Source organism: Eretmochelys imbricata, chromosome 10 (genome assembly GCF_965152235.1).
Source record: "Eretmochelys imbricata isolate rEreImb1 chromosome 10, rEreImb1.hap1, whole genome shotgun sequence".
In the NCBI taxonomy this organism is placed as follows: domain Eukaryota; kingdom Metazoa; phylum Chordata; order Testudines; family Cheloniidae; genus Eretmochelys; species Eretmochelys imbricata.
The window spans coordinates 52,227,775-52,250,097 of record NC_135581.1 but is presented as its reverse complement, the minus strand read 5'-3'; the positions used below and the strand labels follow the sequence as shown (position 1 = coordinate 52,250,097).

Below are 22,323 nucleotides of genomic sequence, written 5' to 3'. Positions count from 1 at the left end.
GTTAATAATTAAATCACAGCATTTTGATATCATGTTCTCCAAAGAGTCTCGGGAGACACATTAGAGAGCCACAGTCTGAGCATCACTGCTCTAGATGGAAAAGATGTGTGATATTAAATAGTCATCCCCATCCTCTTGCCCATGCATGGTGGTTCTTTATATACCAAATAAACCCACTATTCTCTTTATGGGAATGTCCACTGTTTTAAATGAATTAAGTGATATGGTTTCCACTGTTTCCTTTGGAAGACTTTAATAGACCTTTAATAGAGCACCATTTAATAGACCTCACATTTAGAAAGTCTCTCTTGATATTTGGCCTACCTTTCCTTAGTGTCATCCTGTTTCTTGTTTATGTTTTTGTAACCAAAATAAGGAAGAGGAATTACTTGGATGTTTCCAGGCTTCAAATATTAGTTGTCCATTATCCATTTAGTCAATGTTTTTCTGAATTAGACATAAACATCTTTTTAGCTACATTATATTTTTATGTACTACTGATTTTTCCTCCTAAGCCAGTCAGTGCAGAAAATTAAGCATTTTTATAGATTTTCAGAGAAGTTCTTTCACTTTTAATGTCTTTCCATTTCTGTGCTATGCAGAACTGTGCGCTATATTCTACATGCTATTTCATGCTATGCTACTCTGAAACCGGAATATTCTACATGCTGTTTCAGCAGTGCGCGATAGATTGCTATTTATCTGTTGTGATATCTTACCTTGAAGTAAGCAGGTCCAAAGTCGTACTGGCTTCCTTGCCAACAGCTGTGATAGATTCTCCATAAGAGGCAATTTTTAAATCAAGATAGGATATTTTTCTAAAAGATAGATTCTATCTCAATGGGATTTAATTTAGGGAAGTCCTATAACCTCTGTTACAGAGAAGGACAGTCTGGCCTCAGAATATTTTAATCTTTTAGGAGATTTAAAGCCTGCTCCTTCTTGGTTACTTCTAGAGTGGAACCAAGACCCTTCATGTTGTATTAGTTCTTAAACTTTTGCGTTGGTGATCTCTTTCACACAGCAAGCCTCTGAGTGCGACCCCCTTATACATTTAAAACACTTTTTTTAAATATTTAACACTATTCTAAATCCTGGAGGCAAAGCAGCATTTGGGGGTGGAGACTGACAATTTGTGACCCCCACATAATAACCTCATGACCCCTTAAGGGTCATGACCCCCAGTTTAAGAACCCCTAGATGATCCACAAAATGAGAGGTGCACTGTCAAATTTTCATTTTATGTTGTAGATTTTACATAGTAAAATCTCATTTGCTTTGGTGAGTTGTGTCTCAGCCGGTAGTGGAAGGTCTTCAGCAACACAACAGTGAATTAGTTGAGTAATTTGGGGAAAGGATGAGACTACATGAGGTTTTGAAGAACCTCTCAGTACAGGAAAAAAGTCAAACCAGAATAAACTAGCTCAGTATAAATCACCAGTGGAATTGGTCTTGAAGTACTGCAGTGAAATATATACAATGTATTGATTCCATTTAACCCCTATTGGACAACTTCTGTCAAACTGTTTTTGATAGTCAATTGAGAAACTGTTTATTCTTCCATTTAAATGTTGTTTATAAGAACCAGTTCTGTTTCTATACTTATTATGTGCTTGAATCTATTGACGCTCACTTATCTTAAGAGTATAAGCGTGTGATATGGCCACTTCACTCCCTTACAGACCTGCTTATTCATGATAGAATAGCAGACTATATCCTGAAGCAATATTAGCCCTTCAGCAAAATATAGCATCTTAAAAAATGTTTCTGAATCATTCGGGTCTTTCTTTTCTGGGATAAGACTTAAATGAGGCTTTCAGAGAAATTTGTTTGTTCCTTCATAGAGCCAGTAACTGTCTGAAAGGTTCAAAAATACAGACTGTCTATCTGAGATCAAATAAATCTCTTCTGATATTCCAGGTGCAATACCATTCTACTCTGTTTTCTGTTGTCTGCAACCAAAGATGAGAGATTCCAGCGTTTAATTACAGATCCTTCCCCATGTGGTGGAGGAGACTGTCTTGGTTTATGCCCTTAAGTACTGTCTGACTTCCATGTCAGTTTTGAAAACAATTGGATCTGACGTCAGAGTCTCACACACAAAGTTGAGAACATCTGAGAGGGAAGCATTGCTATATTGCAGCGTTCACAGCTGAAGAAGAGATAGAATAGCTTAGGAGACATTGGAATGAACTATATTTCATGCAAATCTGAAGGATTATGAAGTTGTGCTATTCAGATTATGCTCAAAAAACAGCTAAAGATCTCCTTGATGTTAATTAGAGAGGGATGTTGTGTCCTCTCAGAAACTGGATTACAAGCTTTTCATCATCTCTGTTGTCTTAGGTTACGCAACTGGCGAGTTACTTTGAACCCCTGATTTTAGCTGCAGTTGGTGTGGCATCCAAGATGCTAGATCATCAGCAACAGATGACTGTCCTGGACCAGACAAAGACACTAGCAGAATCTGCCCTCCAGATGCTGTATGCAGCCAAAGAAGGAGGAGGAAATCCCAAGGTATAGTACATGTGTGTAATGAAATGGGAGCGGTCATTAGAAATAGTCATCTGAAATGAATCCTGCAGTGTTAGAGTGGAATCTGGAAAGTAACAGTGGACAATAGGATTGTATGTTAATTATCAGATATTTTATTTTCTCATAATGGTGACTCACAGATAAGCCCTTCTGCAAGTTTGTTGTTTTCCTAAGGATTTAAGTCTTTGTTGTTTTCCTTTCAATTGTGAAAAATAGCAGCAAGCTAAGATCATTCGGGGCAAACTATATTCTGACTGCTGTGTGAAGTATTATGAATAATATTCTAAGCATGCACACACAGTTTTAGTTGCATATGATATAGAAAAATGCATGTATATACATTAAGCATTCATCTTTAGTGTATACTAGCCTGCTTTAACTTTTTCATTAATTTATTTAATTACCGCCATAATTGTCATGGTAAAGGACAGGAAAATAGAATTTTGTGCTTGGTTTCCAAGTATTTGACAGTTTTGCAAAGCTGTTGTAAGTTAACAGTATATTAAGACCTCCAGAAAAATGTATAGGAAATAAGTCTTTCACACATTAGATGCTAGGTGAACTGATGAATAACTTAAAGATTTTGCCTCATTTATGCTTTTGGTAGAAGAAAAGGAATAACTTGATTTATAAAATGGCTCCCCAAGTATTTGGAAAAAACCCTAAGTACTTTTTTAAGGATCAGGAAATAAAGAATACATAGTAACAGAGCCAAATATAATGTCCATTTTATTTAGAGGTGTTTAGAATATAACAGTGCTTGCTCAATATATGAACTAAAAAATGCCTCCAGTTTTCCAGTGTTGGAGTTACTAATGGTACAGCATGTCACTACTGATTTACAGCAGATAACAAACAGGATGGACACAAATTATCACTGTGTACTCCCCCCACCCACCCTCAATATATATATTTGGTTGAAAATATAATTTTAAAAATCTTATTGCTTAACAAGATCCCTGAACAAAACAGTCCATGCATGCTGTGTGAAGGTGCTTCTGTGGTTAACAGGGCAGAGAGAAGGGGTGGCTTGGAGATACAAGCATCAGGTTTGGAACACTTAATCAAATCTTCGAATCCTGACAGGGTCAATTCAGCCCATCCTTTTGAATAGTCAGTAAAATACTCTTTACTGTACAGGCAGTCCTCAGACTTACGACACAATTGGTTCCTGAAAATTACGTCGTAACTTGGAACTGCAGTCCACTCCATTGTGGGACCAATTGTCGTAAGTCAAATCAGGGTGTCAATTCAGAAGCATCGTAAGTGCTGTTCGTCGTAAGTCGAACGTCGTAAAGTTGAGGACTGCCTGTAGTTTATGCTTGGGGATGTGTGAGGGCATGGGGCATTGGTATGCTCAAGACCTTAAAAGCCAGTCTTGTTAGTTTTGAAATTCCTGGGTACTAATTGCAAGAGCATGTCCTTGGCCAGAATAACTTGTATTTTTACCTTCTGCCTCTGCTGTTCTTTGGGTTGTGTCCTGCCTTCTTTGGCTAGCTGCTTCTTTCCAGCCTCATGAAGGGTTTGCATTTCCATGGTGTGTTCTGCATGTGGTTTAGGAAGAATCCCATGCCTAACTGGTGCATGTAAATTGTTTTTGAACTCTGAGGCTTTCAAATGGTGATAGGGCTGAGGGATTTAGAACAATGTATTATAAAATTGTATCTCATTTAGAAAGCAGTTGGGTAACTAAAACTACTTTACACATAGGCTAACACACTAATACCCATTTAGAGATGGTCAGGTGCAAAAAGGTTTCCTTTGTATCTGAGCCAAAGCTCATTGAAATCAACAGAAGGATTCTATTTGATTTCAGTGAATTCTGGTTCAGGTTCCTTATCTGGAGTGATGACGGTCAATAAACACAACTGAAGTTGGTAGGATTTTTTGAGCTTTCCAAGTGCGAGAAACTTGTTTTGGAGTGTTTTTTTCCACTGTCCATATTCTGGAGAGGAATTCGTACACCACAAGAGTTTTGTCCTTGCATGGGTTCCTCTACTGCCCATACTTACTCCTGGGGGAATTCTGCGCGAGTGCGCATGCATAGAAATGGTCTCCCGCAGGTTTCTTTGTTTCCCCGCAGAAAAAATGACTTTCTGATGGGGAAGCAAAGGGAACCCAAGAGCAGTCATGTGATCCTCCCCAGCGGTAGGTTTCGGGTGCCCAGAGCAGCCAGCAGAGAGGTAAATCACTGTGTGGCAGGGAGCATGACTGGGGAAGATCCGGCTGGTGGCTCCTATCCTGCGCCGTGCTCAGCTGTTAGTCCCGGCTGGGCTGGGGAGGACGGAACTTTCTCTTCCCCTGCACGGCATCCAGGGCTGTGTCAGACCCACCCCCAGATTTCTCCCCCAGTTGTAGGAAGCTCTGCAAAGTCCCTTCCTCCCTCCCCCCGAACCCGCGCTTCCTGCATCCATTGCTTCTCAGCTGCAGGGGGAGGGATCACTGTACAGGGAGCTACTTCCCCATCTACACAATCCCCATGCATCCAGTCCCCTCATACCCAGACCCTCCTGGTGAGCCTCACTGCCAGAACCCAGAACACCCTCCGCAACGAGCCCCATTCCCCCTGTACCTGGACCACCCCAACGAGCCACCTGGATCCCCACCCTAGTGAGTCCCAACCAGCTGCACTTGGATCTCCACCCCAATGACCCCCATTCCCCCAGCATCTGGAGCCCCTCCACTGAACCCCCCCACACCCAGACCTACTTGCTGAGTTCTACCCCTCCACACCCAGAACACCCCCCCTCCCAGCCCCAACCACCTTCACTTGGATGGACCCCCCTCGCAGAGTCACATTACCGGTGCACCCAGAGCCCTCCAACAAGCCCCTGTGCATCCAGATCCCCCCTGCACCTGGATCCCTCACTGAGCCTCCCAGACCCAGATTGCCCCACAAAGAACCCTCTCAACCCACACCTGGATCCCCCAGCACTTGGATCCTGGCTTACTGAGCCTGCCTACCCACACCTGGTGCACCTGTCATGGAGGGGCAGGGCCCTGGGGTGTTTCTGGGGCAGGTCCGGTCCTTGCATTGTGTCATGGTTGAGTGAAGCCTCACCACTGAGTCCGTGTCCTGGAGGGGGAGCTCTGCACAGTGATCTCCTACCTCTGTGCAGCCAGTGGCCTGTGCTCCCAACGCCATGCTGGAGCCTCCACATTTATTTGACAAACAAAATTTGCAGAATTTTTTATTTTTTGGCGCAGAATGCCCTCAGGAGTACCATACTTCAGGAAGAAGTCTCAGATGACATGGGACCAATGTTACTTCATGGTGGGCACTAGCCTCCAGAGATACTTGCCTTTTGGGCTGAGCAATAGTGTGGGGAGTTTTCCTCCAGTGTAGTGCAGAATAGGATGGGCCTTAGGTTTGCTAATACCCATTGTCTGTTGGAGGCAGTGGCACCTACCCTTGTCTGTCAGGTGACCCTTTCTGGATGAATCCACAAAATGGGATTGCCACCTGCAGAATGATTTAATGGAGGCATCTAAATATCTCTTGAATGTTAACTTCTGGCCATTTCCAATCTGAGCTGGATTCTGAACAAAGGCATTGAGGTGAGAGCTGCTTATTGCGTTCCCATTCCATGGAGCCATTCTGTCCGTATGTAAGTCGTCTTCCCTTGCACTGTTGAGCTGCAGGCTCTTGAGCACTCCCTTTAAGAATGTTTTCTCAGTGAGACTTCAGAAGTTGATTGAGTCCAGTTGGTGTCCTCAGGTTTGTCTGCTACCAGCTCTTCTTTCCGAGCAACTGCAGTTGCACAGTTTAATCCTAACACTTTTGTCCCATCTGTACTCACTCACACATTCATGCAGTCTGAATTGTTCATAGTACTTCAAAAAAAAAAAAGCGCAACACCGCTATGGTATTTAAATAAATCGGATAGTGATTGTATGTTTCAACTTATATTATCTAAATCCCACAGTGTGTTTTAAAAAGTGGTAGCGAGCATGTTTGGCTGTTGGCTTGTTTCTTCTTCAGGGTTTGCTCTGATTGCCTATTGCCTCATCTTGTTCAGTAAACACTGATTTCCTTCATTCCCCTCCTCCACTTCTTCTTGATTAATGAATTAGGCATTATGATTGACATAGAATAATGCAGTATCACAGACCTAGGATATAGGGCAGAGATGATAGGCAAATACAAACACTGTATCCTCAATTGTTGGCAATATCAAAGAACATCAGGGCTGATATTTAATGACTCCTGCAAGAGTTAATTTAGAACTTAATGCTTAAAAAAATACTGCATTAGCTTGAGTATGTCCAATGGCAGTGCCACCAGGTGAGCCAATACTTGCATACATAAGCTTTTATACTTCACTTTGCCACATACACGCAAGTCTATTGTGTAGCCTGGAAAAGACTTCTGATCAATGCAGCCATTGTTTACCTTTTCTGCTGCTTGCGCTTGGCTGCTCAGTTTACATTTGTATAGTAGAGTGAACAAAGATGGTTCCATCTGTTCTGAAGATGCCTGACAAGGAAACCTTTTCTGAAGCTTGTTGCGTCACTGAAATGAAATACAGAGGAGGAACAAATGTAATAAATAAAGAACTGCTGCTTGATAATTCATTCAAACCAAGCAGAGCTTTCAGCTTTAAATTTTATATATTTTTAATTGTTTTGTTTCCCTACAAGATACTTAATCTCTTCAGTGTGCACAATACCTAGATGTTGTATCTGTCACTGAAGGTTTGCCTAAAAATAACTGAAGCACAGGAAGGAAGATGATACCAGCAAAAATGCAAAGGGAAATGATGGAGGATGAAGGCTGAACTACATATGCATGAAGCTCCTCACTGGACTTAACTAAATCATCTGAGCTATGTTGCTTGCGTTCAGAAATCAAACTTTGTCACCTTATTCCCTTTATGTAAAAGAAATTTCTTCATTATCTTTGGGCTGTTTGGGGAAAAGGGGCGGGGGGGCTATATTTTCCCTTGAAACATTTTTACCAGTGCCATTAGCTTTCCCAGGAGTATGCATGCATGAAGAGGAGATGAGAGCACAGTTCATTTATGCGTGCTTTATAAGGAGGTATTGATATTTCTGCCAGCTTCAGCTCGTGTGTTTGGGCTGGGGTAATAGCCTATGGAGAGTTGAAAATTCAAGGTGTACAGGTCTCTCTGGAAAATATCTCAAACTGAAGAAAAAAATTAATGTGGATTCAGCTGAAAGAATTGCAGGGCCAAGAAAGACTAGCTCATTCCCTTTGGTCCCTGTATTAGCAGTAGATCAACAGGCATATTGCTATGCCTCATCACAAGCATATACATTAAGCTGTTTATAATAGCAATGGGTTGTGTGAATTACTCATCTGATATACTATATTAAGTGGAGCTGGTCAAAGTAGGCGATCACGGAAATGTAGTCCCTTTTTGTACTTCAAATTTTGAGTCTTTTTTAAGTTCTAACAATAATCTGGTCCAAAGCACATTCAACCCAGTTAATACTGTTTCTGAAACATGCCTAACTGTTATAACATACTCTTCTTAAACCTAATAGTAAATTGCTCTCATTTTCTTAATTTGTCAGTAAAATTTGTCAAAGCAGTTGATGATCCAACAGTGTTGAAGAATGAGGTTAGTAAGGAGTTTTTCTGAAATGTTTCTTTTGGACGAGAAAGCTGCCTGTCCTGCCCTGACTATTACCTATGGTGTTTTGAACCAAGATAATTTAAAATGTATTGAGTCCTCTTCATCAACTCTACTTGACCTCAGTGTGGCCAATACTATAAACCTTGGGTACCTTGAGCAAGGAATCATTTTTGTCCCCTTCCCTCCCTCTCTTCGTCTGAAACCTCCCCTTTTAACTGCTCGTCTTTCACCTTTGGTTGAAGCTTTACAACTTCCATAGATTGTGGGGCGTGCTCCAGGCCTTATCCCCAGCTCTCTTCTATATTTCTTTTATCCCTCTAGGTCACCTTGTTGTTAGCGTAAAGGCTTAGCCTTATCTTGGCTGTCTTCACTCTATCAGCTCCTGGCTATAACTTAAACTCACACTGAACTTCTCCTTGGTAAAAGATTTTGTGTGTGTTGCGCTTGCTCTTTCTTTCTCTCTGACCTGGAGTCACTTCCGTTGTTTAAATCTTGCCTTAAAACTTCCTGTTCTCTTCAATTTATAAGTGACTGAAAAGCATGTTGTGACGGGTTGGATCACAGAAATTCCCTGGGGAGCTGCCACCTGATGTGCCAAGGCTATTTCTGCCCCTGCTTTCCTGCCCTGTCAGCTTAGGACTTCAGTGCTCTGCCTGGTTTGAGCCAGACCCGCTAGCCTGCTGCAAACCCAGACCCAGGTCTGAACCACGTCCCCTAACAGCTGTGGGCTTAACTGAAAGCAGCTTACAGAAGTGTTCCTGTCTTCAACACTCAGATGCCCAACTCCCAATGGGGTCCAAACCCTAAATAAATCTGTTTTACCCTGTATATTGTTCACCTTCTATAACACTGATAGAGAGAGATGCACAGCTGTTTTGCCCTCCCCCCCCAAGTATTAATACATACACTGGGTTAATTAATAAGTAAAAAGTGATTTTATTAAATACAGAAAGTAGGATTTAAGTGGTTCCAAGTAGTAACAGACAGAACAAAGTGAATTACCAAGCAAAATAGAATAGAACACACAAGTCTATATCTAATCAAACTGAATACAGATAAAATCTCACCCTCAGAGATGTTTCAATAATTTTCTTTCACAGACTAGTCACCTTCCTAGTCGGGGCACAATCCTTTCCCCTGGTACAGCCCTTATTCCAGCTCAGGTGGTAGCTAGGGGATTTCTCATGATGGCTCCTCCTTTGTTCTGTTCCACCCCCTTATCTGGCTTTGGCACAAGGTGGGAATCCTTTGTCTCTCTGGGTCGGTCCCCCCCACCCCCACTCCCTCTCCCCCCGGCTGTCCCTGTCCCCAGTGGAAAAGCACCAGGTTTAAGATGGATTTCAGTACCAGGTGACATGATCACATTTCCTGTGAGACTCCAAGCCTTCATTCCTCCCAGCCTGACTCACAGGAGGGTCTGCCTGAAAACAGCCATCCACAGTCAATTGTCCTGGCTGATGGGAGCCATCAAGATTCCCAACCACCATTAATGGCCCACGTTTTGCATAATTACAGTAGGCCCTCAGAGTTATATTTCATATTTCTAGTTTCAGATACAAGAGTGATATATTTATACAAATATGATGACCACACTCAGTATATTATAAGCTTTGTAATGATACCATACAAAAGACCTTTTGCATGAAGCATATTCCAGTTATATTATATTCACACTCATTAGCATATTTTTATAAAATCATATAGAGTGCGTCACACATGTAATCCTGTTCTGGGCAGGAGATGCTATAGAAAAATGAAATTTAGAAATGCCCACATTAAAGGAAAGCGTGTTCTCCTCTCCATATTTTCTCTTGTTTTCTTAAGTTCTTTGTGTAAAAACAAAAGTGTGTTTCTACCTGGATTTTCAGTTTTCACTGATTATATGGTTCAGTTGAATAGCAGACAAGCTTGTTGATGTAGACCCTAATCATATGAGATGAGGGTTTTTGATTATAGAACTCTGGATTAATTACCTGTGTCAAGAAAGATGGCTATGGAAGAATCTCTCAAGAGTCTTAATTCCTACCTAGTGCTTTGTTAATTGCACATGTGTGGGATGCGTTCCAAACCCAGTATGTGCAAAATGTTCTTCTTTTCTGCTTATGCTTTAATCTAATTTTCAGGTCGTGTGGCATAAACAGGCTATATTGAAAGACTAGGTGCCCTACTGCCTTTCTGGCAGGGACCTTAGCAATGCAGTTTTCAATGTCCTAAATGTTGTTTAAAATTATCCCTGCTAAGTGGCTTCCATTGCTTTCGTCAGGTACATAATCGGTAAAGATTAAGCACATTTGACCCATACAGCTACCATTTATGACAAGGCCTTTTCTGAACCAGCTTAAAACTGGAATGATCTGTTGCCTTTCTTTAGCTTCATTTCCACTGCATTTACATGGTGATCATTTTCCTTAATCTGTTGTCAGGGAAAAGGGCTTGCTCTGTTTTAAACTACTCTGAATTTAGGGTATATTGAGTGAGTGAGGCATGGTCTTGTTTAAAGAGGCATTCTCATTCATATGAGATTGATATGTATCATGAATCAGTCTCTTTCCTGTTTAGCTTGAAATGAGATTTTCAAAGAGGTGTGGTTAAAATCGCCACGAGATGTTGCCATAATAAGCATTGCTTGCAGAACAAATGACTACTCCTGCAGAGATGAGTCCTTAATATTATCTCTCTTCTCTTACTGTCCCCTGTACAGGCATCTCACACTCATGATGCAATCACAGAGGCTGCTCAGCTGATGAAGGAGGCAGTGGATGATATAATGGTTACATTGAATGAAGCTGCCAGTGAAGTGGGCATGGTTGGAGGTATGGTAGACTCAATAGCTGAGGCCATGAGCAAGGTGAGTACTGGGTACGTAGCAACCCCAGATTACATGGAAGGAAAGTAATGGTTATTCTAGATGATACTGGCAACAATTGCTTCACATTTAATATACGTTCCATTGTACCACTGAAGTAGTTCAGAGAGCTGAATGCTAAATGTTCCTTAAATGGCCAGTGTTAAGTCAGTTCAGCTTTCTGTGCTGATGGAACCTGTTGTGTTGATATTGATCATAAAGGCCTGAAGAGTTTCTAAACTCTTTCACTATCCTGCATTAAAGTAAGAGGTGGGTTGGGCATGGTTTTTAAACAAAGTCCTTGCTTTTACTCAGTTACTTGGCAAACACTCAAAAAGCATTCATTCAAATTGAAAGTTTATTGATTAAACACCAGAAAGAACAAGAAATGAAAACAAGCATTTGTATTGAAACTGTGCTTGAGTGATTATGGAAACAAACTTAATCAGACCTTATCAAAGCCTCTCTCTCCTTTTGCAGTCAAAATATCAGTGTCTCTTATTTTCCGAGATGAAAAGGAAAAGATTCCTTGATGAAAAGGAAAAGGTTAATTTTATCCTCAGTCCTGATCTGAAGAGCAATCACTTGTCCTGTTCTTAACAAACAGACAGACACAAGGTGAAGGAGTGACAGGATAGAAAAGATGGGTGAAATAGGCTTTGGCTGATGTTTCTGGAACACTGTTTAGTTACGAGTGGATGCTTTTGCCGGCAAGTAAACCATGACACCTACGGCTTGGACACTGGTTAGTTACAGTCTGGTCAGGGCCATCATTTGGTTGCAGCCTTTCTCTTTAGACAAGACAGGTTTGTTTGAATGTAATAAGATTGACTTCAGGATTTGATGCAAAGCCAGGAGAATGAGATAGGATAGGAGGAACAAAATAGTGGGACAGAAGATAACACAACAAGGGAATGCAATACAGGATCCTACGTGGCTTTGTAGTGCTGGTAAATAGATATTCCCCCCAGGTGGGCTGAGGACGGGATGTCCTGGTAATATGATGACTTTCAGCACTCACAGGTGAAAACAAAGTTACTTAAACAAGAGCAAGGCCAGCTGGCTTTCCTTGTGGAAGAAAGTCTGTCAGTCTGGTTTGTTCCTTCTGTCTGGGAAACAGGGAAGATGTGATGAGACGAGATGAGCTGGGATGCGGATGAGAGAGAAGGTGTTTTTTTGTTTTTTTTTTTTTCAGTCTCTTTTTAATAACCCAAAAAGGGGAAAAGTGGGCAGCATAGTTCATTCACCTCATTATTTTGTCCACCAATTAGGCCTAATGTCTGTCTCACTCGTTTTGTTACATTAACTTCCAGCTCCACATCATCTGTTTTTAACGGGTATAATTTCAGCAGTTGTTGGATTATAGCGACATGGCCTTTTTTGTTTAGACTGACCCAGTTTCTCTGTTTCATTCTCTTGCACCTGTTTAAAACATTCAGTATTGTAAACAACATGATCAGTTTTTCATGGTTGTTGTAACACATTACAGACTTTCAAATGCTTTTTACAGTTGAGGTTAGGGTGACTTTGTAGGTCCAGCAATCACAACAAACCCTACTGTATGAAACCATAAAACTAGGAGATTATTAGCATTAATTGCAAAATAGCACCGATGCACATGATGGAACTTGCACTTTCAGTAGACACAAAATCATTCCCTTTTGATCGCACTGGTTGGGTAGGGTTATTTTGGAGACCTATTCCATTGAGTGGTGTGCCAGTATTTAAGAAAACAGTCAAAAATTAGACCTTTCAATTTTTTGGTCTTGCAAATGGTTTAAACTGCCTTGAAAATGAACACTGGAGTAGTATTGGGTTAGCATTACAACATAGGTTTTTTTCCTCATGAAGTGACTCTCCCTTCTTAGACTTAGACTGGGTCTTGTTTTCTCTTATTTGATAAAGATAACAATATACATAACAAGTTTCTGAAATGACAGGTGTCAAGGTTCCTCCCCCACTCTGAACTCTAGGGTACAGATGTGGGGACCTGCATGAAAAACCTCCTAAGCTTATCTTTACCAGCTTAGGTCAAAACTTCCCCAAAGGTACAAAATATTCCACCCGTTGTCCTTGGACTGGCCACTACCACCACCAAACTAATACTGGTTACTGGGGAAGAGCTGTTTGGACGCATCCTTCCCCCCAAAATACTTCCCAAAACCTTGCACCCCACTTCCTGGACAAGGTTTGGTAAAAAGCCTCACCAATTTGCCTAGGTGACTACAGACCCAGACCCTTGGATCTTAAGAACAATGAACAATCCTCCCAACACTTGCACCCCCCCTTTCCTGGGAAATGTTGGATAAAAAGCCTCACCAATTTGCATAGGTGACCACAGACCCAAACCCTTGGATCTGAGAACAATGAAAAAGCATTCAGTTTCTTACAAGAAGACTTTTAATAAAAATAGAAGTAAATAGAAATGAAGAAATCCCCCCTGTAAAATCAGGATGGTAGATATCTTACAGGGTAATTAGATTCAAAAACATAGAGAACCCCTCTAGGCAAAACCTTAAGTTACAAAAAAGATACACAGACAGAAATAGTTATTCTATTCAGCACAATTCTTTTCTCAGCCATTTAAAGAAATCATAATCTGACACATACCTAGCTAGATTACTTACTAAAAGTTCTAAGACTCCATTCCTGGTCTATCCCCGGTAAAGACCAGCATATAGACAGACACACAGACCCTTTGTTTCTCTCCCTCCTCCCAGCTTTTGAAAGTATCTTGTCTCCTCATTGGTCATTTTGGTCAGGTGCCAGCGAGGTTACCTTTAGCTTCTTAACCCTTTACAGGTGAGAGGAGCTTTCCCCTGGCCAGGAAGGATTTCAAAGGGGTTTACCCTTCCCTTTATATTTATGACAACAGGTGATAGAAACATTTCTGATATTCAAATTAAAAAGAAAGCGTGCTCCAAAGAGGAAATAACTGTTTTCAGATATCTCTGCGTACTGGTTGATGGCATGGTATCCCAGTGCTTCAGTTGGCTGGAGACATAGTGCTGGGCTGCTTGATTTAATCGCATACAGAAGAGTCATTTTAGATGGCATCTGCTTTAAATGACGTTTGCAGCCTGTAATTTTCAGTTTTTGCTTTGACCATTTTTATCTCTATGTGCTAAGAATTTCCTTTCTATCTGCCAGGGTTTGTAGCAATTCTTCTCTCATGAACATTGTCCCTTACCCCCCACCCATCCCAAACTTAATATGTTTTTCTCCTATTGGAAGACTCTTCACAATTAGGATTCAGTTCTGAGGTCAGGTTGAATGTGGTAAACATTGTTGGTACAAAACTCTGCCATTTCAGAATTTTGAGATTAGGAGTAATTTCCCTCGGAACTTTGTCAATGATTAACGCTTCGTTCAGATTCCTCATTCGCTTCTTCATTTTGAACCAACCTCAAAGAATTGAAGCTTACCCTTGAATGAAATACATGAAGGTCAAAGAGAAAACAAAACTTAACTAATATATCAGTGGTCATTCGCTATGGGGAAAAATGGACAGTTATTTTCCTTCCCCTCAGCCAGGCTTTTCATCAGTCTGTGTCCTCCATTATGTTTTTCACTTCTTGCATGCTCACTCACACACATTCAACTTTTCAGGATATAATATCCCATATAATGTTCTTTATGCTAAAACATCTCCCTCTCCCTGCCCCCAGGTTTTCTTAAATGACACTCTGGTTGCATATCCATATGTAGAGGAGTTTGCCAATTTTAACACAAAATAACAAGTTGAAAGCTGTTGCATAGCAACCAAGTATGTGGGTCTTTCTAGGAAGAGAAATCAGAAGGATGGGTTAGCAATTATCTTCCCTTGAAGGGGAGTGTCTCAAAACTGTAATCTTTATTTTCTTGTCTGGGGAAGTACCTTTTGTGACAGAAATGCATATAGTAGTCCTATAAATTCTGGATGCTATTTTCTGTCATGTTGTCTTCTAAAACGAGTTAGTCTGGTTTTACTTCATGGCGGGGAAAATGAGATGAACTTGAGGAACACAGTGGAGGAAGCCACGTCTGAAGAGTCTTTACCTAAGATAATTAGCAAGTCTTTATGAGAAAAACATAACTAGTAAGTTGGGAGTATGCTAGTCTCAAAAGGAAGATATGGAGAAGTTTAATCTATTAAGCAAGTACGTTTTCCATTGTCTCTTGCTAACAAAAAAAAATTTAAACAATTTATTTATGCAAGGTTTCTTGTTTAATTTTACTCAGTCTCTGGCATTTTGGTAGCTGAGTGATATGCGGAATGGAAAGTTTCATGGCATGGCCTAAAGGAATGTTATAGGGACTATTCAGGTGAAAGATCTGTCTTGTGATCATTGTACAATCATTTTTAGATCTAATGGGCTGCGGGTTAGGGAAACTAAAAGAAAAAGTGAACTTGGGAAGAAAGTCAGGACTTGTTGACTATGTGGGCACTAAACTGCATATTCTATACAAATGACATGAAATTAGTGATATAAGCTACGAAGCTTTACTGTACATCTGAACTCATTTTGTGTTTAACTCTGTGTTGTACAATTGCAGTACTAGACTGAAAAGTTTAGTAATATGCATGTCCTGCATGCCTGTCATTGCTTTCATGTTTTCCCCTCTCTCCACAGCTGGATGAGGGCACACCTTCAGATCCAAAGGGAACATTTGTTGATTATCAAACTACTGTAGTGAAATATTCTAAAGCCATTGCTGTAACAGCACAGGAAATGGTAAGAGAAACTAGCAAGAGTTCTATAAAATAGCTGGGTAACAACTGCTGAGTATGTGTAAGAAATTCAAACTGCTGTAGGGTTAATCTGAACCAATTCCAACTGGAGCCACTTCTTTGTGACATTGACTTCCAGTTGATCTGTTTTGTGGGTAGGCAAAATCGGGGTGTTGACTCCGTTTCCTGGACTTCTTCATTGGAACCTGATTGCATGATGGACAGGAGTGTACTACCAGCAGAGTCATTCTGTTGGATCTCTCTCTAGTTAACTCAAAGTATGGGGCTTTAAAGAGTATATGCTATTCTCTGTACCTTGTTGCCCAAAAAAACAAGCTATGAAAACAGGAGAGAACACCTTAGGAGGCCTGTGCTAGAACTTGACAGTAACCAAAAGAGATGCCTCCATGATGAAGAGGGTGGAGGGAATGGGGTAGAAATATAGCATTCAGGAACAAATGAAGTGAAGCAAAAAGAAAGTTATGCTGATTACTGGGGAGAGAATAAAGTTAGGAATAGCAGTAGTGCAAAACTCTGTCCACCGTGTCATTATTGATCTGTTTTGGGCCTAACTGATTTAGACTGTTGTAGATGTTGATATGATTTATACCCCCATCAAGAGAATAATACTTGAGCTGGTCTGTTACTTGAGCCTGTCTTGAAACAATGGTTTGACTGTGCCAGAACATTTTACAGCTGAGGATTTCTTTCCACTAAAGACTGAACTAAGACCAACCAATTCATTTCGTTAATTTGCTCGTGAAGCAGTCTGTTAACACTCCCCAGCTGGTTTTAAATAGACCTTTTCTAGCCAGTTTTACAATTTAAAAGAGGCTATATTCCTCCTCCTGTAATGAGAAAAGCCATCGAATTTGGAAGTCTGTGTTAACAGTGGTTCTTTGGCATGAGATGTATATATTAGTGGAATGTGATTTCAAGTACTTCTCATGAGGCTTACTTTATATGAGAAACAAATGAAGGTACGTGTTGAAAGAGCTTTAATCAACCCTTCAAATCATTGGAATCTTGTCCTATCATAAGTTTCTTGGTGACCTACATTAGCCCTTTGGGGTGTGATGCTTAATTATTCTTTAACTTTATCCCTTAATTAAAATCAAACCTTTGTAAGACAATTGTTAAATTCATGAAATGAGCAATGGTCAAATTCTTGTTTTCTCTCACAGAATTCTTGATGCTGTGATTCAGTTGGACATAAAATGAAGTGGGGAGGGACCTTTGGCTAAGTAGGCCCTTCCTTGATTCTGATGAGTCGTAGTAATGGTTAATATAATAAACAGTGTTCATCCATTAGTAAATAATATGCTACCTTTTTTAAATATAAGGATAATATTATTGCACACTACCCTACCTTGCTGTGCAAAAAAAAAAATTGGTTTTGCCAAAAAAAAAAAAAAGAGAGAGAGAGAATCTTTGCAGGTACTGTAGTAAGTTGTCGTTTCAACAGAAAGCAGTTAGCTCTTCTCTGTGCACATTAGGAATTTGTCTAAGGCCAGTTTGTGGTTTTATCCAAAGGCTGGAATATCACTCCTTTCATCTGTTTTCACTATCAGAAATGGAACAATGTCACCTTCACAGAGTTGGCAGATATTCCAGGGATAGTTTCACGTTTTGTGCTCCCAAATCAGAAACTCTTCATTTTGTACATTTCCAGCCATTTCCATCTTGCCCCAGAGGTCTTTCACGTTCTGTGAGTCTTAGGATCCACTTAAGATCCTTCCACTCCACATCATGGTGACCATCAGTGGGCTGAGGAGGGTCTAGAAGAGAGTGGGTTACTTAGCCCATCAGCCAAATGGAGAGGCTGCTGTTATGCAGTGTGAAGCACTCTTCGCCCCTGTCTACCCCTCCCCAAATTCACCTACTAAGCTGAGAGTAGAGTACTTCTGCAGTCATTTACTGTACTGAGGAGTATATTTCCATTTCTAACTGCTCCTCAGTTACTTTGTGTTCTGTGGGTGTCTAGTTACTGTGGTTCTAATAAAGCATGTTTGCTTGTCTTTTCCGCTCATAGAATTCTAGCTGGAAACTGAATTGCTAAAACAGCAGGAGGTACCCTATCACTGGTGCTGCAAAAACATACTTGTGTGCTTCTAGGCAGTGTGGAGTATTAACAAGCTGGTTTTATGCCTGTCATTGTTTTATTGCTTGTTTTCTTTTTTCAGATGACTAAGTCGGTTACTAACCCGGAGGAGTTGGGAGGACTTGCATCACAAATGACCAATGACTATGGGCATTTGGCTCTCCAGGGCCGAATGGCAGCAGCCACAGCTGAACCAGAGGAGGTCTGCAGTTTTTAGACCTCTAAACTCTGAATGCACAGTGGTGTCAACATTAAGTATTCTCTTGCACTTTAATATGGGGGGGAGGGGGAGGTACGGTAACCAAAGACAGTAGTCCACCCAGTTGCTATAATGCAGCTGCAGTTATCCCCAAGTCTGAGTCTTCTCTTGTGCAGTCAAATAGAAAATAGGGCTACAACCTTCTGGTAGTAGGGGTGTTTTCTCTGAAACATTTCTGAGATCATTTAAAACGAATACAGTAAATATTTTCCCAGACAGGAAAATTCTGTTTACTGTACTTCAGTCTTGTCAACCATCTGTTTGTCCAACATGTAGGAAGATACAGTCTCTGTCCCATTGACACTGGAAATATTGGGTAGTAAGACACATGGGATTTTCAGAAGGATTCCACATGGGCCTAACATTGCATTATAGGCCCCGTTCTGTGGTTTGGATCAGAACCAAAGGTGCAGTTTCAGATCTGGAGATTTGTACTCAAACCTCTCTCTTCCATCAGATTTCAGGTTTGGGCCTATCTGTTTTAGCACTCCATCAGTACCTTTTAAAAAGAGTCGATTCAAGCATACAGCACACACAACCAGATAAAAGCTTTAATGCTATTATTTTCTCTGAAGGGAAGGGGAACTAGTAGAAAATGTTTACATTCCATCGTGTTGGCATAAAGTCCAAAATATTGTCATCTTCGTTTTCATCACAGTTGAATCATAAGTCAGCTACTGTTTGCCATTACCCATTTTGCACCACTTTCACGACTGTGGCATACGGCCACCTGTGGAAAACATCTGTTGTTAGATATTTATTTACAATACAGACACATCCTGGAACAATACAGTATACATATGTATACATGTAGGCTCTAACGTGCATTCTGTTGCAGCATTGCTCATCCAAAGTGTATGTGAATAAGAGCTGCGGAATACAGCAAAACATTTTCTACTAATATTTAAGTTTTTAAACAAGTTCGTTTCTACTGTTCTTATCCCTTTTTATCTCACTTTTTGTGAAATATCTTGGGCACTAGTTTTCTCTTAGGAATGTTACAAATTAGCAAATGTTAGAGGCCAAAGAAAGTAAGCTTTTAATTTCTAAAAGTGTGTGTGTTCACACCACAAGCCAAATTATAGGAGTTACTCACCAGGTCAGAGGACAGAAACATCCAATCAAGCATGAACAGCAACTCAACGTCGATCATCAAGTATTTGAAACAAATTGCTTGCAACACTCCACAGACAAGAACTGTTCTCCAGAATAACTGGAACGTTTCCAACTGCTTGCAGGCAACCTGGAACAGAAAATTGGAGACATTTCTCTAGTTATTCACTACAGATCATTTCCCCCAGTCTCATGATTTGATGAATCACATAAACATACTTTTTTGTCCTCTCCTCAAACCGTTTCACATATACCAGGGGTTCTCAAACTTCATTGCACTGCGACCCATTTTCTGACAACAAAAGTTACTACAGGACCCCAGGAGGGAGGACCGAAGCCTGAGCCCACCTGAGCCCCACCACCCTTGGTGGGGAGGCCAAAGCCCGAGTCCCATCGTCCCAAGTGGGGGGACCAAAGCGCAAGGGCTTCAGCTGCAGGCAGGGGGCTGTAACCTGAACCCTTCCACCCAGAGCTGAAGCTCTCTGACTTTGTCTTCGACCCCAGATGGCAGGGCTCGAGCTTCAGCTTTGGACCCAGGCTCCAGCAAGTCTAAGCCAGCCCTGGCAACCCCATTAAAATGGGGTCCCAACCCACCATTTGAGAACCGCTGACATATACCATACTGCACTGAGAGGGAGATTCAGAGGGATAATAGAAGGAAGGGAATGGTCGTTGTCCTCTTTCTCCATCATGTGTATGGTACTCAGGGCATGATTAAAAATCTTTGAATCATTGAAGATGACTGCTTTTTCCCTATTGATTCTTAGGCTGTTGGTGTTTAGCTCCATTGACCAGTAACAGTATCAGATTATCGAGACGAAATACCTTCAAACAGCTTTTGACTTATTTATTACACTTCTCCACCGACAGTTCACTTGAGTTTTTTTAAATATTCTTGGTGCTGAATATCAAAATCAATGGCTTATATTCATCAAGCGTATTGTTAGACATAATGAACATTTGTTTATTAAAAGTGTACATTAACTTCAGCTTTAAGTAGAAATAATTCCATTATTGAAACTAATAGCTGCAGTTCCTACTTACGTATTAACCAGAATACACACACAATTATATGTAAACATGTGTAGCAGTACTAAAACTAGCATTGGTTCATGTTTCTCAGACCACACTGCTATACTCCATTTCAAGATTAATAGTAAATCTGAAATCGTGGTGCATTTAGAGGTAAGTATAGGTTTGGCTATTTTATAGGGTTGTGCTAAGTATTGGAGAATAAATGAATAGCCAAGAACTTGTGCTAGATTCATCTGTGACTGAAACTGAGATACTCAGAACTAAACTTACATACTCCTCAACCTAGTTTGATCAGAGTTGAGGAGGAGCCTGTATGCCTTGAGGTCAGCTCACACTGAGAACAAGCAGTTCATTTTTGCTTTGTATCTTGGGCAAAGAAATATTGCAACACGGAGGCGTACACATTTTTGTGATGTTTCTACTATCTTTTAGAAATGGCTACATTAGATCTGGGTAAATTCCCTATGCTAATTGCATAAGACATGGCCAGATTTTGATCCCCTAGCTCAGATCAAATAGTATTCCTCCTCCATGAGTAGTCCCATTGAAGTCGAGGGGACCACTTGTGGATTAAGATGCTACTTAGCGTGAATAAGGGATGTCAGAATCTGGCCCTTATTTCTGATCTTTGCAGGAACGGTACTGGTGGGCAAATATTTGCAACAAAAATTGTGCAAGTTTTACAATGTTTCCATTTATTCAAAGCCTCAACATTCTAAGCACCTTCTTTGTCTCCTATTTCCCCTTCCCCACAATTTGTTGCCTATCTAGATAGGATTCCAGATCAGGACTCGGGTACAGGATCTTGGTCATGGATGTATCTTTCTAGTACAGAAAGCTGGAGCTCTACAGATTTGCCCTACGGACAGCTACACCAAGAGGGAGTTGATAGAATGTGCTCGTGCTGTCACTGAAAAGGTAAGATGTCCCTTGTTGTTTCATAGATTCAGAAGGGATCATTGTGATCATCTAGTCTGAGCTCTTGCATATCAGAAGTCATAGAACTTCCCCAAAATAATTCCTAGAGCAGATCTTGTAAAAAAAAAAAAAAATCCAGTCTTGATTTAACAGTTGTCAGTGATGGAGAATCTTCCATGACCCTTGGTTAAATTGTTCCAATGGTTAATTACGCTCACCGTTAAAAATTTATGCCTGATTTCTAGTCTGAATTTGTCTAGCTTCGATTTCCAGCTATTGGATCGTGTTATATTTTATACTTTACTTAAATTATGATGGGGTTTTCTCAGATTTCATCATTTTGAGGCAGGTACACTGTGAACACTGTGTAGCTAGCAGTGGGTGGCTCTTAGCAGAGTGTTAAAATTCAAGAGCCAGTGACGCTTCCCATGAGATGCTGTTTGCCCTATAGCTCTTGGCCAAGGTTCATCCCCTCCCCCGCCATCTTTCTCCTGTTAGTGTGTGTCACTTGTTCACCTGGCTGTGGCTTCCCTTTCCAACAGTAGCTTAATTTCAGTGGATCTGATATATAGATATTCCAAACAAGTCATTTGGGATAAAGGGTGGTATTGCAGCACTTACATATCCACTCTTGGGAGCCCAAATTCCCAGTGTCTGCCATGTTGCTAGGTCAGAATAACTAACAGAAGTTACAAACTGTTCCTCTCTATTTGCAAGACACACTGTAGTTTGACATAAAATATCATGTTGATGTTGTGATCTGTTTTGAGAGGGTGGCTGCAGTACTGCTATTAAATGAATACTCCCTAAGGGAAAATGGAGCAACTACTGCACCTGTAAACTTCTTGGCATAGTCTCCCAATATGGACTTGTTCATTGTGCCAGCATTTATGGTTGGGTTCTTTATTCTGAATCAGGGATGGGGAGATCACTATATCACTGACGCGGAAGAGTGGGAAGAGCTGTGTAGTGTGTGACAGCAGAGATTTGTCTTTTAAACAAGCTGTGTGACAAAGTTGAGTTGCCAAGCGCTTCAGTCATCGGCTGCATCAGTCATCCTTGTGATCATGTTACTGGGCAGCACCGTAGATTGCTGAAAAGTAATTGTGACACTGAAATAAATGCACCAAGCTCCTTTATTGACTGTGCAGAGTACTGTAGGATAATTGGAATTCTTATTTATTGTAGCTGGGGAAAGCTTTTCCT

The 22,323-nt window shown here is 40.8% G+C and overlaps 1 protein-coding gene across 1 annotated transcript in view; it reads left to right on the top strand.

Moving 5' to 3' along the window:
* Positions 1-22,323, top strand: part of TLN2 (talin 2) — a 177,700-nt gene that overhangs the window by 102,660 nt on the left and 52,717 nt on the right. Inside the window, exons 39-43 of the mRNA XM_077828077.1 lie at positions 2,347-2,517; positions 10,837-10,983; positions 15,594-15,695; positions 17,875-17,994; positions 20,971-21,117. Coding sequence (XP_077684203.1) covers positions 2,347-2,517; positions 10,837-10,983; positions 15,594-15,695; positions 17,875-17,994; positions 20,971-21,117 — 687 coding nt within the window. The remainder of the gene's footprint in view (positions 1-2,346; positions 2,518-10,836; positions 10,984-15,593; positions 15,696-17,874; positions 17,995-20,970; positions 21,118-22,323) is intronic.